At 51.2% G+C, this 14,288-nt stretch overlaps 1 protein-coding gene across 2 annotated transcripts in view; it reads left to right on the top strand.

The window, feature by feature from the left end:
* The window catches only part of FOXK1 (forkhead box K1), a 66,837-nt gene that overhangs the window by 1,068 nt on the left and 51,481 nt on the right, over nucleotides 1–14,288 (top strand). Inside the window, exon 1 of one of the 2 annotated variants that reach the window (XM_025863630.2) lies at nucleotides 55–377. The exons of the other annotated variant lie outside the window; for it this stretch is intronic. Coding sequence (XP_025719415.2) covers nucleotides 169–377 — 209 coding nt within the window. The 5' untranslated portion in view covers nucleotides 55–168. Of the gene's footprint in view, nucleotides 1–54; nucleotides 378–14,288 lie in introns of those variants that run through there. 2 annotated transcript variants of the gene reach the window in all.

The raw sequence follows: 14,288 nt of genomic DNA, 5'->3' as shown, positions 1-14,288 counted from the left end.
GCGGGGGGCGCGGGGGGCGCGATCTCTGGGGGCGCGGGGGGCGCGGCGGCGGGCCCGGGCGCGGGGGCCGCGGCGGGTGAGGCCCTGGTGGCCGCGGCGGCCGCCTCGGTGCGAAGGAGCCCCGGGCCCGCGCTGGCGCGCCTCGAGGGCCGCGAGTTCGAGTTCCTCATGCGGCAGCCCAGCGTCACCATCGGCCGCAACTCGTCGCAGGGCTCGGTGGACCTGAGCATGGGCCTGTCGAGCTTCATCTCGCGGCGCCACCTGCAGCTCACCTTCCAGGAGCCGCACTTCTACCTGCGCTGCCTTGGCAAGAACGGCGTCTTCGTGGACGGGGCCTTCCAGCGGCGCGGCGCGCCCGCCCTGCAGCTGCCCAAACAGTGAGTGCCACGGCCTCCGCCCGGCCTGGACCCGGAGGTCATCCTGGCCCGGGGCCCGACCACCCCCCCCCCCGGAATCCTTGCTTGACCTAGACCCTGGGGTCACCCCCACCCCTGGCCCGACCCCGCCCTGCCCGACACCGGAGACGCCTTCGACCCCGCCCAGCCTGGGTGGGCCTCAGGGACGCTGCTGCTCTCCGACCGAGGTCTGATCTGTGCTCAACCTGGACAAGGGGGTCCACTCCCGACCTCCACCCTGCCCCGGCCTTGGGCTCCGAGGGTCTCCCAGGCCCCACCTGGCCTGAACCATAAGGGTCGCCTTTACCCTTGCCAGGCCCGGACCGGAGGATACCCCTGACCCTCACCCAGCCTGGGTCCCGAGGGGTTGCCCCACTCCCCAACTGGTCTGAATCCTGGGGTTCCCCTGCGCGCACTCCTGGAAAAGGACAGCAGCAGGTGGTTTCGGTGGGGGAGGTGTGCCTCCCCCCACTCCCTGCAGTAGGGGCCAACGTCTGAATGGCAGTGACTTGGGCTGGGAAGGGAGTTCCCATCCCGCGGGCAGGGGGCCAGGACAGGAAGTGCTCTCTGCTCAGTGTCCCTGAAGACGAAGCTCCTGGGATAGGACAGTGATACCCAGCCCTCGGGCCTTCCTAGCACAGCTGGGATTCCCGGGCTGGAAGGGGAAACAGCCGGGCATGGGGGCCAGGTCAGGGAGAAAGCAGCCCCCGGCATCCCTAGGGGTGGCTGGGTCAACGATGCCCCAAGGGTGCTTTTAGGGATATTCACTCTGGTTCCCATGTCCACTTTTGTCCCCCATGGACTGTCCCCTATGATTCTTGTTTTCTCAAGATTTGTTGATCAGGAGAAAGCCTGTTTACCCTGCTTCCTTTTCGGGCACTTTCTGTTTCTGTGTAGTAAGTGCCTTTAATTCCTCTCTAGTGTTTATATTTCTCCAATGGGTTTCCTGTTCCAGACTTGTCTCTGACGGTCTAATTATTCTTGTATCAGAGAGTCCAGGGGATTTTTGCTGGGGTGATTCCCAGCGCCCAAATCTTGCTTCTGTAAACTTCTCCCCTACCTAGGGTCTTGGTGCGTTTGGTTGTAAATATTGCATCGAATGGTTTGCCAATGCAGCATTAACAGTGACTCACTCCTACTCAGGGTGTGAGAGGGAGAGCATACCTTTATTTTACAAGCGTGAAAAGTATGTATTTCCCTAAAACCGGGGCTTGGTGAGCAACAGAGTTATTCTGTCCTATCTTTGTTACTGTTTTGTTCTCTTTTCCATAACCCGCTCCATCTCTAATCTGGGCCAGTAAATACATTTCAGGACCAGTCAATCCTCTCCTGAGAAAGTGACAGGCAAACAGCTTCATCCCCTCCCTGCCCCCGGGCTCTTAGAGGCCTGTTCTGCTAATGCACCTTTACACAATTCAGTCAGATTTGCAGAGCTCCCTGCCCCTCCGTTGAGTAGGTGCACTCCTGACTTGGGCCTAGCTTACTGAATGTGGAGCATGCTAGTATTTTCTCTAACTCAAGGAGAAGGAATGCCAGCCACCCGAGGCCTCAGATCATCCTCTGAATAGGCCAGTACCAGGTCCGTTGTTTATAACGTGTGGTGGGTGTTGGCGGCCCCTGGCAGGTTTGCGTTCAAGGGGCTCGCCTTCTGGGTGGGCACGTCACAGAGCCCCGTGCTGTGACCGACAGCCTGGGCACTTGCCTGCTCTGTGTTTGTTGCCCTACTGTGCCTGTGTTTGCCTTCAGCCGTGCTTCTAAGCAGTCTCCATGTAGGCAGTGATGTAAAAATCACAGGAACGGAACAAACGGGCAGAAGGAGAAACATTGGGAGGGTGGTCTGTGTCTCCTTCCCCTGTTTGCTTCTGAAAACTGGCAAAGCCTGTTGACTAACACGTTTAGCGGTTTGAGCTAGGTGACGTTTTTTTCTGTTTTAGAGAGCATAAACCTGAGTAGTCACCGATATGGAATGGGCTGTTGTAAACTTCTTTTTAGCTCTAGGTCAAGGCTCTTGGGCCTATCATGTGGAAAGCAATCAGGAAATTTTCATGAATTCAGTGCAGGGAAGTTGAATGTGTATGTTTTTGTCACACCAAACTGGGAAATTCATTACTGACTTTTAAAGAAGGGCGGCAATTACTGCTTGTTACCTCCCGGGCGTTGGTATGTGGGTTTACCATTAATATTTGAAGGTATGAACTTCTTTACCATAAATTTAAAATTCTTACTGTACTGGGCATTTCGTGGACTTGGACTTAGTGGAGTATGGTGCATGAGCCTTGGAGCTTTTTTTTTTATTATTATTATTTTTGCGTTGTGGCGATACGCACGCCCTTTCCCGCTGGGTGACATCCATCCTGGGAGGCATGGCACGCACCGCCCACTCCCAGGGACAGCTCCAATCGTGCTGTTCCTCCCTCTTTCCCACTCTGGAAAAGGTGTGCTTGAGAGGAATACTAGAATTTACCATTTGTTACACAAGTACGTCTTCCCAAAACTTCAATATTTTTGAATTATTGGCGGGAAGACAATTCCTTGTGATACATTCAAAGCTGGTCTTGCTCTCCTACAGTGTGGCCACACTGTGCCGAGTCCCCTGGACCCGCCCAGGGAGGGAAGTACACATCGTTTATAACTTAGCCCCTGGTTCACTTGACTGGGCCTCGGGCCTGGCGTTTCTCCCGCCCGTGAGCTCCCTGAGGGCTTTGTCTTTTTCCCTGGAGACACAGGGCAGGAACTGGCTGGCAGGAGGGGCACAACTGAGTTGTGTTTGTTGAATGAACATGTGAGTAACTGAATGAATTTGCAGCTTCCGCAGGGAAAGCAATGTCATCAATTTCACGTGGTTTTCGGAGGTGGCGAGTCAGCTTCCCCCGGGTCGTGTGGACAGCCCTCTCCGGTTATATGGGTGGGTGTGGTTCGTGTGTGTGACTGTAGTTCTTTATACCATCAAATTTGGAATTTTTTTAAAGATTTTATTTATTTAAGAGAGAGAGAGAGAGCACATGAGAGGGGAGAAGGTCAGAGGGAGAAGCAGACTCCCCGCCGAGCAGGGAGCCCGATGCGGGACTCGATCCCGGGACTCCAGGATCATGACCTGAGCCGAAGGCAGTCGCTTAACCAACTGAGCCACCCAGGCGCCCTCAAATTTGGAATTTGATGTAGACGTAATGTGTGAACTCCACAGAAACAGGCCCATACACAGCCCCTCACTTGCTCGTCCCTCTTTTTTCCAGCTTCTTTTTTTTTTTAAACACATGAACTACTTGATTGATTACAGTAAAAACAAGACTTCTGTTTGTGGTAGCCTCTGTGAATGGTCAGGTCATGGGATTCTTTCTTTTTACTTTTCTGCGTTTCCCGGACTTTCTGTGATGAACATGGCTCTTTTTTTCTTTTTTAACACTTTCTGTTACGGAAAATTTCAAACGTAAAAATAGGAGCAGTGAACTTGCATGTAGCCGTCCCTGGCATTGACGGTTAGCGTGTCGGGACCTAGCTTGCTTTACCTTTGCCCCCACTCATCTTTCCTCTGGCCCCCAGCGACCTGGAAGCAGATCACAGATGTCACATCATTCTGCGTGTAAACACTTTAGTAAAAGATAAAGATCCTTTTTTAAGAAACCTAATCACAATGTCATGATCACACCTTAAAAGTTATTCATAATTTCTTACTTGTCATCGAAGTTCCAGTCAGTGTTCACATTTCCCTTGCTGTCTTACCGATTTCTTTTCTTACGGCGTGTTTGTTTGGATCAGGAACTAAATCAGGTGCAGACGGTGTGATTGGTTGGTGTCACTTACATGTCTTGTCATCTGTAGGTTTCATCTGTCTCTTTATTTTCCTCGCTGAAGAGACAGGTCATTTGTCCTGTATAGTTTCCACCCTCTGTGTTTACGGGTTGGATTCCCGTGGTGTCCACTTCCTGTGAATGTGTTGTGGGACCTAGAGATTTGATCAGACTCAGGTTTGATGTGTTTTTTGCCAGAAACTGCCTCATAGGCACCTAGAGCATGTGTCTGTCAGGAAGCAGAGGGGTCTGTCTGTCTCCCTTAGCACCTTTTGATGGTCCTTGCCTGGGTTTGTCAATTGATTACTGCCCATCTCGTGGCCCTTATTCTCCGCCGCACGGGTGCACTCCAGCCTCTGAAGGACGCGTGGAGAGTGGCCCGGGGGAGGGATCACAGCTTCTGTGCGTGGACCTTGATGGAAAGTGACTGTGACCCCCACGGCTTTTTACTACGGACGTGTTTGTTTTGTATAGCTTCTCAGTGCTGTTCCAACTGGTCACTTGAAAAGTATGGAATTAGTTAGTAACCGCCACCCAAGTAGTTATCAGATTGAAGTCATTTTGAAATTAGCTGGAAACTGCCCCAGACTTGGTGAAGACAGCAGCATCCAGGCGACAGTAACTCGGTCATGGCGGGGTCGGCCCAGGAGTGGGCCTGCGTGCTGCGCAGGGTTTGCCCTGTGGATGGGAGAGGGTGTCAGCTCAGCCTGCTTCCAGTGGCCCAGAGTGGGGGCTGTGCCGGCCCCAGGTGCACGGGCGGTGCTGCGGGGAGGTGTGCGGGGCTGGGCTGGGCTGGAGAGAAGAGCAGTAGCCGGAGGGGCCTCCGAGGAAGAAAGGTTCCGGTCTGGTGCCTGTTTGGACGAGCAAGTTGGAGGAATGGGAAAGGCCGCGTGAAGAAGCTGGGACCCTGGGAGCAGGTACGGCTCAGCGGAAGGAAGCGAAGCTGTAGGTTCAGCTGCGACTGTGTCGTGTCTGGAGAGTGTGGCCGAAACCCGGAATGTGCATTTTCACTAAATAAACCCTTTATCCTGGTTTGCTTGGTCGTTGACAGTCACTGTGGGTCACATACATTTGTCCAGAGTTACTCTGTCGTCTTGCTAAATGCTTACTTTAAAAGGGTTTATGGGAGTGTAGTGACTTGGGAGCTAGGACACTGATCCTTTGTTAATGAAAATATGGGCCACTTTCCAGCATTTAGTTCACACCAAGGTTTTTGGACTTATCACCCTGATAGGAAAACATATATGGTATTTTAGAAATCGGTCTATGAGAAGGATGTTACTTATCATGACATACAGCTGAATTGAATTTATAATAAATTTAGGGAAGCCTTTGTTGTGGATAGAGGAAGATGATTGGTGGATGCTAAAAGGGTATTCTGTAGAGTTTTAATGATGTTCACGGTTAATGCTTTCAAAAAAGACACAGCTCTGTTTAAAATTACGTGCGAGATGAAACGAAAGCTTTTGATTTGGAGATACAGTAATTTACTATTTGCTGTTTTTGCATCTTGTGAGTGTCAGGGGATAAACTTGGTAAATTAGTGACAACTCAAATTACAGCAATGCCTCATCTCCATAATTACCCTACATTTAAAGCATTTCATATTAAAATGAGAGGATTATAGACATGCTTTTACTTTGATTTCCTGGAAGTAGGCCCTTGCATTGTGACTCGCTAGGAGGTTTTGTGGTTAACGCTCCGGCCTCCGGCCGCTATCACTTTTTTCAAGTTTCCGGTTTTCTGGTAAAAGGTTCCTGATGGATTTAAAGGACAGAAGATGGAATCTCTGGTTGTAAACGGATTTCGTGAATGGGTGACGGGAAGCCGCGAGGGCGTGCCACGAGCCGCCCGGGAGCCTGGACCAAGGCTGTGAGGGCGGCGGGTGCATCTGGTCTGTGTCTCTCCGGCCCCGCCGGCCCCGGGGCCCCGCTTCTGGAAGGCCAACAGCAGGATGAAGAGGTGTTAGTGCAGGTCCTCCTGTCCTTGGACGGAACAGTTCTGGCACTAAATCATGAGCTGACTGCAAACTTGCGGCTTCTCTCTCCTACGGATGCTTTCCGGGAGGCACACGGAAAAGAGATGGGTGTTTGTATACATGGTTTGCTTGATAAGAAACTTTTCCCCCTTAGTCATCTGTGGCATGTCTAACCATGGCCAGAGAGGCGCAAGCTCATATTGCGTTTATTTCCTTCGCGGGGAGGGCTCTCGTCCTTCCCCACGAGTGTGCAGAGGGGGGCTTGGACTGCGTCACCTTCCTGCTGGAAGCCACAGCAGCTGCCCCCAGCCCGTGGGGCCCAGCCCAGCCCAGCCCCTCAGCCCAGGTCCCTGCGTTGCTGACGGCGGCCCGCCACCTCTCCCCTCCGGCCACGCCCCACCTTCGTCTGTTCCAGCAAGGTCAGACATCTGTTCCAGCAGGGTGTTGGGGCCAAGAGTCCTTTCACACCCTTACAGGTTACTGGGGACGCCAGAGAGCTTTTGTTTGTGTGGGGTTTGTCTGTTACACGCACCACGTTAGAAATTAGAACCAAGAAGTTAAAACATACATACTTACGAACTCATTCAAAAACAGCAATAGTAAACGTATCTCAGGAATAATTGTTTATGAGAAAACCACTGTGTTTCCCAAAACAGAGAAGCTTAGAATAGGGGTATTTGTTTTTTGTAAGTCTCTCACGTCTGGTTTGTGGAGGGCAGCTGGGATCTGCTTGTGCTTTTCGTCTGTGGTGCTAGGTTTCTGTTGAGCACGGGGAGAAAATCCAGCCTCACATAGATACGGGGCTGGGAATGGGGTTGCTGTTCGAGTGGCCGTTCAGATGATGGTGGATGCCGTTCCTCGATGCCTCACCAAAACTTGACAGGCAGGGGTTTCCTATAGGTGATTTGTGGTGCCGGGTCTGAAACGTCCTCAGTGGACTTTTGGTGCTGTATTGGGTTAAAATCCATTGCTCTGTCTTGCATTTTGAATAAATCTTTTATTACCCCTGCATGGTTTGTTACCTCGTGCATTGGATATTAAGGGAAATATTGATTGAATTACGCAGATCTTCTGACGTCGTAGGTCTTACTATTTAAAGAAGCATATTTTATCTTTGAGTTGGTAAATTTGATCCCCCTCGAACTCAACAGATCATGTTTTTGAAAACAGAAATCTTTGAAAGGATGAGGCATTTTGATATTTTATTTTGAAGTTTGATTTAAAAGTTGAATTGACAGTATATTTTTATGGAAATAAAAAAAAGTACATTGTAGTCTTTGGCCTTATTAGTACCTCATAACTAATTTGGCTTACATTTAGGTGTTTTTTTTGTTTTTTTTGTTTTTTTTGGTATGTGTGGTCAGTGCGTGATGACTTTGGATGGGGCTGTCCGGCCTGTCTGTTATTTCTGCAGAGCCAAGCCGTCCCTCCTCACTGGTTCCCGGGTGACACCCCTGCTGTTTCCCTGCAGCCCCGGGCATGCCCCCCGCCCCCGCCCCCAGCAGGCAAGGGCAAGGACCTGGGCTCAGAACTGCAGGAGTCCTCAGGGGGTCTCAGTGACAACGTAGAAGTGTTTTCATGGAAATAGTCCCTGTTTGGGATGTCTTTTGAAACCCTTCTGAGCACACTTCTCAAAAAGTGTGCCGCTTTTGATAAACATAAACATTCCCTCCCTCCCCAGTCTCCTGTTTTCCTCAGTAGGTCTCTCTCTCTTCCCTCCTCATGGTAAACCATCATTACAGAGGATAAAACTGGTCTCTGTCTTGTAAAGCAGCTCTACTTTTTGTGATTTGTATCAAAGAACAAAAAGTACTTACTGTTTTTCCAAATGGACAGTAGAAACATCAAGTATGTTCCGACTCCTCCCTGGCCCTTCTCACAGACTTCCACTGCTCCCTTTCACAGATTTTCTGGGGTTTAGAACTTTCCTAGTTGGTGTTGTGCCAAGTTCTCATGTAAGATGGGTCACGTTGATGTGATGTGGGGCATCCATGGCGATGAGTGGCGAAGCAAGCTGCTCGTGCCCAGTGCTGGTGAGCCGTGTGTGACTCGAGTTCATGCACACGCAAGGGCAGTGCCCGGAACCAGTTGTCCATCTAAAACCTTCCCAGGAAAATTGCCTCCTATCACATGATTTGGCTGCGGTTTACTGGTGAAATTTGGGATCCTTCTGTATGCTACCACGAAGCTATGGCTGGAACAGTCAGTGAGAACTAGCTTGTGAGCCTAGTGACCCTTTGGAGCTGATTTAGAAGGAACGTGAATGTGGAATCTGATGGCAGAGCAAACAGGTTGCAGGCTGTGAAGTTACATGAACGGGAGAAGTTTGCATTCCTTCACCCCCACCCTTGGGGACATAAATATATCCGGTCAGCTTGGCAGGTACATCCCTGAAGCTGGGAACAGTGACTCATCACAGCTTGAGGAAAACATCTTTCCCTTAAGAATATCCACCTCCCTTTGGTTGGGTTCCCTATTAACTAGGAACATTTATAGCCCTGCCTCGGCTCCCAGTGTGCGAGAAGACTACTGAATATGTGGCTTTCTTAGCAGTTATATTTTTCTCTGCAAGTTGCAGTGTAAACGGATTTTCCTCACCTGCTAACCCTTAGGTTAGCCAACAGGAGATCTCATGGAAAGTCGAGAACTTTCTGCAGTGATAGAAATGTTCTTTGTACATCCAGGATGGTGGTGATAGTCATGTGTGGCCGCTGAGCATTTGAAATGCAGCTAAGAACTCAATTTTTAATTTTTAGTCTGTAAGTTCATTTAAGTTTAAATAGCCGCACGAGCCGATGACCTTGCAGAGCTTGCAAGTCTGGATCCCCAGCACCTGGCTGTGGCCACTGCCTCAGTTTACCCCATTCACCTCCGAGGCACAAGTGTTGTTTTCTGCAGTATGCTTCAAGATGAGGAAGACTGACAGGGCCGCTCTGGGCTTGGGGCTCAGGCAGACCCCCTACAGTTCCCCGGGGTGAGGTGAGGAAGCAGCCAGCCATACCCTTTGCGAAAGACGCTTGTTGAAACGTCTTCTATCTGAATAGGTTGGTCATTCTCTTCAGTTTCTACTACTCTGGACCGCAGATAAGTGGGAATGGATGGTTTCCATTTCCCCCTTTACTACCTTAGTTCTTGAAGCCCCAGGAAAGAAGCAAGGGACCCAAGAGATGATTCCTGTGGGTAATGAAGAGAAGAGACACATTTGCTGGTGCAAGGAGACATTTTCTAAAAACTCTGTGGCCCCAGGGGCACCTGGGTGGCTCAATCGTTGAAGTATCTGCCTTCGGCTCAGGTCATGATCCCAGCGTCCTGGGATTGAGCCCCACATCGGGCTCCCTGCTTGGCGGGAAGCCTGCTTCTCCCTCTCCCACTCCCCCTGCTGTGTTCCCTCTCTCGCTGTCTCTCTCTCTCTGTCGAATAAATAAATAAATTCTTTAAATAATCAAATCGAATCAAATCAAATAAAAACTCTGTGGCCCTTTCTAGCCCTGGATTTACTGTGCATATTGGTTATCTATAGATTACTTTTGAGTCCGGTTCCTTCATGAACAAGTGTACGAGTGTCATGTGTTTCCCTGTCCCATGTGCTGCCTGCACAGACACCTGCTCATACCGGGTGGCGCTTGTCAACGGGGCTGGTCATTCTGTGGTTCGTGTCCTCCCCTGCAGGGAGCTGCATGTCCCACGAGGGCAGGGCTGAGCTCCCTGCACAGCGTTGTATTCCCGGAGCCAGCAGAGTGCTTGGTACTTGGAGGACACTGAGCATTTGTTGAGTGGATGTTGACTTCTGTACACAGTCTTCTGTGGTTGTTGCTTGTTGTAATGGATCAATTCCAGCATCTGGCTCACAGGGAAGTCCAAAATCGGTGTTTCTAATCAGTGGTCAGAAAACGCGTCCTTCGCGTGGCAAATCAGGGACCCAGGCTGGCACCGTCTGGTGAGCTCACCGTCGGTAGCTCGGCTGTCCAGGCGGCAGGAGGGTTGTGTGGAGGCGTGTTGATGGGCGGGTCCCACTTCTGCCCGTGTGCCCGTGATCAGAGCTCAGGCCAGGGCCGCTCCAAGGGAGGGCCACGTGTCCAGGAAGGAGAGGAAACACTCTGGAGAGCTCAGCACATTTAGATCCGGGCAGCAAACTACTGCCTGTGGGCCAAGTCCCACCAGACTCTTGTTTCTGTAAATAAAGTTTTATGGGAACGCAGCCACGCCCATTTGTTTATATGGGCTCTGTGGCTGCTTAGTTGAGACACAGACGGTGTGGCCTAAAAACCTAAAATATTTAGTGTCTGGCCCTGTATAGAAACAGTGTGCACACCCCTGCTCTGGATCATACACCTTCCTCTGTGTCAGTGATACATTTTGTTGAGGTTAATCCCCATCTTTATATTATGGGTTTTCTTTACATGGAGCTTCTATGTTTCTTAACACGTTATGTTTAATTCTAGGTGTTTTATATATTTGTCTTGGGGATGGTCAATATGAATGGAATCTTTTTTCCTTATTATTTTCAAAGGGGTTGGTGTTTGCATGTAGGGAAGGTGGGCCGTGTATGTGTGTGTGTCTTTGTGTGTGTGTGTGTGTGTGTGTGTGTGTTTCTTTTTCTTTTTGTTGGTGTGGGCTTTATAATACTAATTTATTTTTAAAATTTTACACTTTGAAAACATTTCAAGCTTCCAGAAAAGTTGCCACACTCGTTCAGACTAGCTCATATAACTCCTCTCCTCAGCTCCGATTCACCCATTTTTAACATTCTGCTGTATTCGCTTTAGTATTTCCCCACACGTGTACATGCTGTTTAAGAGTCAGTTAAACGTGCTCTGCCCCCTTTTCCCTGCATACTAGGGAAATCAGAACGAGGATATTTTCCGGAACCACAGCCGGGTTACGAGCTCGGGAAGCCGGACTCACTCGGTGCTGCTCTGTAACCACGGCCTAGGGACCAGCGCTCTCGGCTGCCCCGCGAGCGTCCTGGCAGCGTCCAGCACCCTGTCCAGTGTGGAGCCTCTCCAGTCTCCTTATTCTGGGACAGCTCCTTGGCCTTTCTTTGTATTGACCTTGACATTTAAAAAAACAAAACAGGACAGTTATTTTATCAGCTGCCTCTCAAATTAGATTTGTGTGAATAGACCGAGTCCCGATGAGCTGGTGAGATTCGGGGTAGGGACCTGGGGCTGGAATGCCGGCAGGAGGGCGCTCACCCTTCTCAGGGCATCTCTCGGAGATGCCACTGGCCTTCCTGGTGGAGTTCACGTGGATCACTTGGTTTAGGTATTGGTGGAGCTTCTCCACCCGATAGCTACTGTTTTTCTTTTTGTAGTTAATAAGTACTTTTTGCCATTCAGTGCTGGAATAAAATATTTATTTTGTATCCAGTCACAGTTACCATCTCTCCTAACAGTTTTTTAAATTGACTTTTTGCATGCATTTTCTAGGTCAGATTTTCATCTGCAAATGATGACTGTTTTGTCTCTTTCTTCCACTCTTTTTTTTTAATCCCGTTTCTTTCTGTTGCGTTGTTGAATTTGCTAGAACCTCCAGATAACACAGAATAAATACATGATGGCAGGCTCCATTCTTGCTTCCAGCCCCACAGGGAAGGCTTACGTTTCAGAGTAAATGCAGCTTTGCTCAGAAGCTACTTTCTTAGGGCAGTCTTCCTGGTACCGAGGTGAGTCCTGTGGACCGCACAGCCCCAGCGCCCCTGGTCTCGCCATCCCACTGTTACTGGAGGGTTGGTGGTCTGTTTATCTGACACGCTGTGGTGTCGGGGGCAGGACTGGGCCTTTCTTCCTTGTTGCTGTAACCCCAGCACCACCAGGCTGGGCCCGTAGTTGGCACTTTGTAAGTTGGTGGTGGGGTGAATAAAGATGCAGACAGGAGAGAACTGAATGCAGAAACAACCTGGTAGAAGTCAGTGATCAGAGGTGATAGAAGCTTAGAGTTTAATAGGTGTGCATCTGGGGCGCCTGGGCGGCTCAGGGGTTAAGCGTCCGACTCTGGATTTTCAGCTCAGGTCATGATCTCAGGCTCCTGGGATCGAGCCCTGTGTTTAGTCTGTGCTCAGTGGGGATTCTGCATTAGGTCCTCTCTCCCTTCCCCTCTGTCCGCCCCCCCCCCGCGCCCGCTCATGCATGCACTCCCTCTCTCTCTAAAATAAATAAATCAATCTTTTTTAAAAATTAAGAATTAAGTTAAAAAAAAGTAAAAGGCCTGTGTCATCACCCCCCAGCTCGGTGCCCTTGGGCAGGTGCCCTGACCTCAAACTCCCCTTTCCTCATCTGTAAAATGGGCATGCTACCCACTCGCTGGGCATTTATGGGAACGAAACATGGCGTGCCAGAGGGCTGACCTCGGTGTCTGGCGCACAGTGCACTCTCCACAAGCCACGTCATCACCATCACTGCCGTCATGGTGACCATGGCGGGGGGGGGGGGGCGGTGGTGACTGTTGTAATCTGTGAGGCATCTGGGTGTCGGAAGCAGCAGGGAGGCGTTGCAGAGTCTGGAGCCGGTCCCGGTGCAGTAGCCTGGCCCCCCGCTTACAGCAGAGGCTCTGACAGGGCGTTGCCGAGGACGGCCGTCTTTCTGCTGTGGCTGGAGAACGGGCTTGGGCGGGCCACGGTCCCTCCTGGCTCCCGAGGGGGCACAGTTGGAGTGGAATACTTGGGTTTGCTCTCTCATATTTCTCTGAGCTGTTTGCCCAAGAGAGTGGGAATTTGAAAAGGCAAACTCAGGTTTTCCCTTGATCCGTGTGAATCACCTTCGTGGCGCTCAGAGCCCAGCTCGCACTGGACGCTGAGAAAGAAGCCAGCCTCCCATCAGCCAGCTCCAGCCCTGCCCCCGTCCCCAGAGGAACAGTGAGGAATCAGGGATGCAAGCGTGATCTGGATCAGTAATTTATATGTATGTCCAGGTGTTTAAAAATATGGACAAGTACAAAAAATAATCTAACATGTGCTTGGGACCCACGAAGAAGTGACTCTCATTCACATTTTGTCATGTATTTTCAGTAGAGAAACATCTCGTCGAGGTGCCCTTGCCACCGTGTCTCTGTCCCTTCTCCAGAGGCATGGAGCCCCCGTTCTGTCTCACGGTTCCCCTGCGCCGAGCCGGTCCTGTTTTAGTGGTTGGGGGGTGGGGGCATTATAAGTCTTCTCGTTACACTACGGGTATTTTCCACTTTTCCAAAAGACTGCTTCAGAGGTGAGCTGACCCTGTCAGACACAGGCCTGCACCTGTTCCTTCTTAGCCCTGGTGCTCAGCTCTCAGTGCTTCCTGGCTCTGCAGTCTGTCTCCTACCTCTCCCTCATTCTCTGGGCTCTCAGCGGGCCGGCTTCCTCCCAGCCCCTGCTCTGCTCCTCCCTGGTGCCAGGGGGCTCTGGGTTCCTTGTCCCGTACGCAGGCTTGTCTCCAGTCCGTCCCCCCTGAGCCTTGCCCTATGGGGTGCCCCCCGGCACCCCCGTATTGAAACTAAATGGCGTTGGAAGATCGCCCTCAGCACCCCCCCACACACACACTCCCACGTCCAGGTGGTTCCTAAGGCCTTCGATTTTACTTTCGCTTGCAAGTGGGCACTGCCTCTGTGCCTGGTGCTCTGGGGCTGGAAAAGCAGAGGGAGCAGGACAGACTCCCTCTTTGCCTCTGTGAATCGGGAGGGAGACTCTATAATCCCAAAGAGCGAGTGTGCGGTGTCATTTCAGGGGGTGCAGGGTGCAGTGAGGAAACCAGAGGACATGTTTGACAGGTGGATGGGAGGGCCTTTCTGGGGAAGCGGTATTTTAAGATCTAAACTACAAGCAGGAGCTTCTGATGGGAAGGACAGGGACTTCCCCGGGAGTGGGGCCGGCAGGTGCCGTGGCTCTGTGGGGCGGGGGGGAGGAATCCAGAAATTGAGAAATTGACCTCAAGGTCCTCCAGGAAGGTTCGAAGGAGAGGAGTGATAAGTCCAGCGAGGCCACCATGGGGGCCACACTCAGGCACAGGGACCAGTGCTGGCTGTGGCCATGGGGAGAGGTCAGTAGAGTCTGCAGGGCTGGGTGATGGGCTGGCTCTGAGGGTGCGGGAGACCGTGTGTGTGTGTGTGTGTGTGTGTGTGTGTGTGTGTGTGTGTGTGTGTGTGTGTGTGTGTGTG

Source organism: Callorhinus ursinus, unplaced genomic scaffold, assembly GCF_003265705.2.
Source record: "Callorhinus ursinus isolate GAN/ISIS: 27379988/994484 unplaced genomic scaffold, GSC_fseal_2.0 scaffold70, whole genome shotgun sequence".
Classification (NCBI taxonomy): Eukaryota; Metazoa; Chordata; class Mammalia; order Carnivora; family Otariidae; genus Callorhinus; species Callorhinus ursinus.
This window is presented reverse-complemented; position numbering and strand designations above follow the sequence as displayed.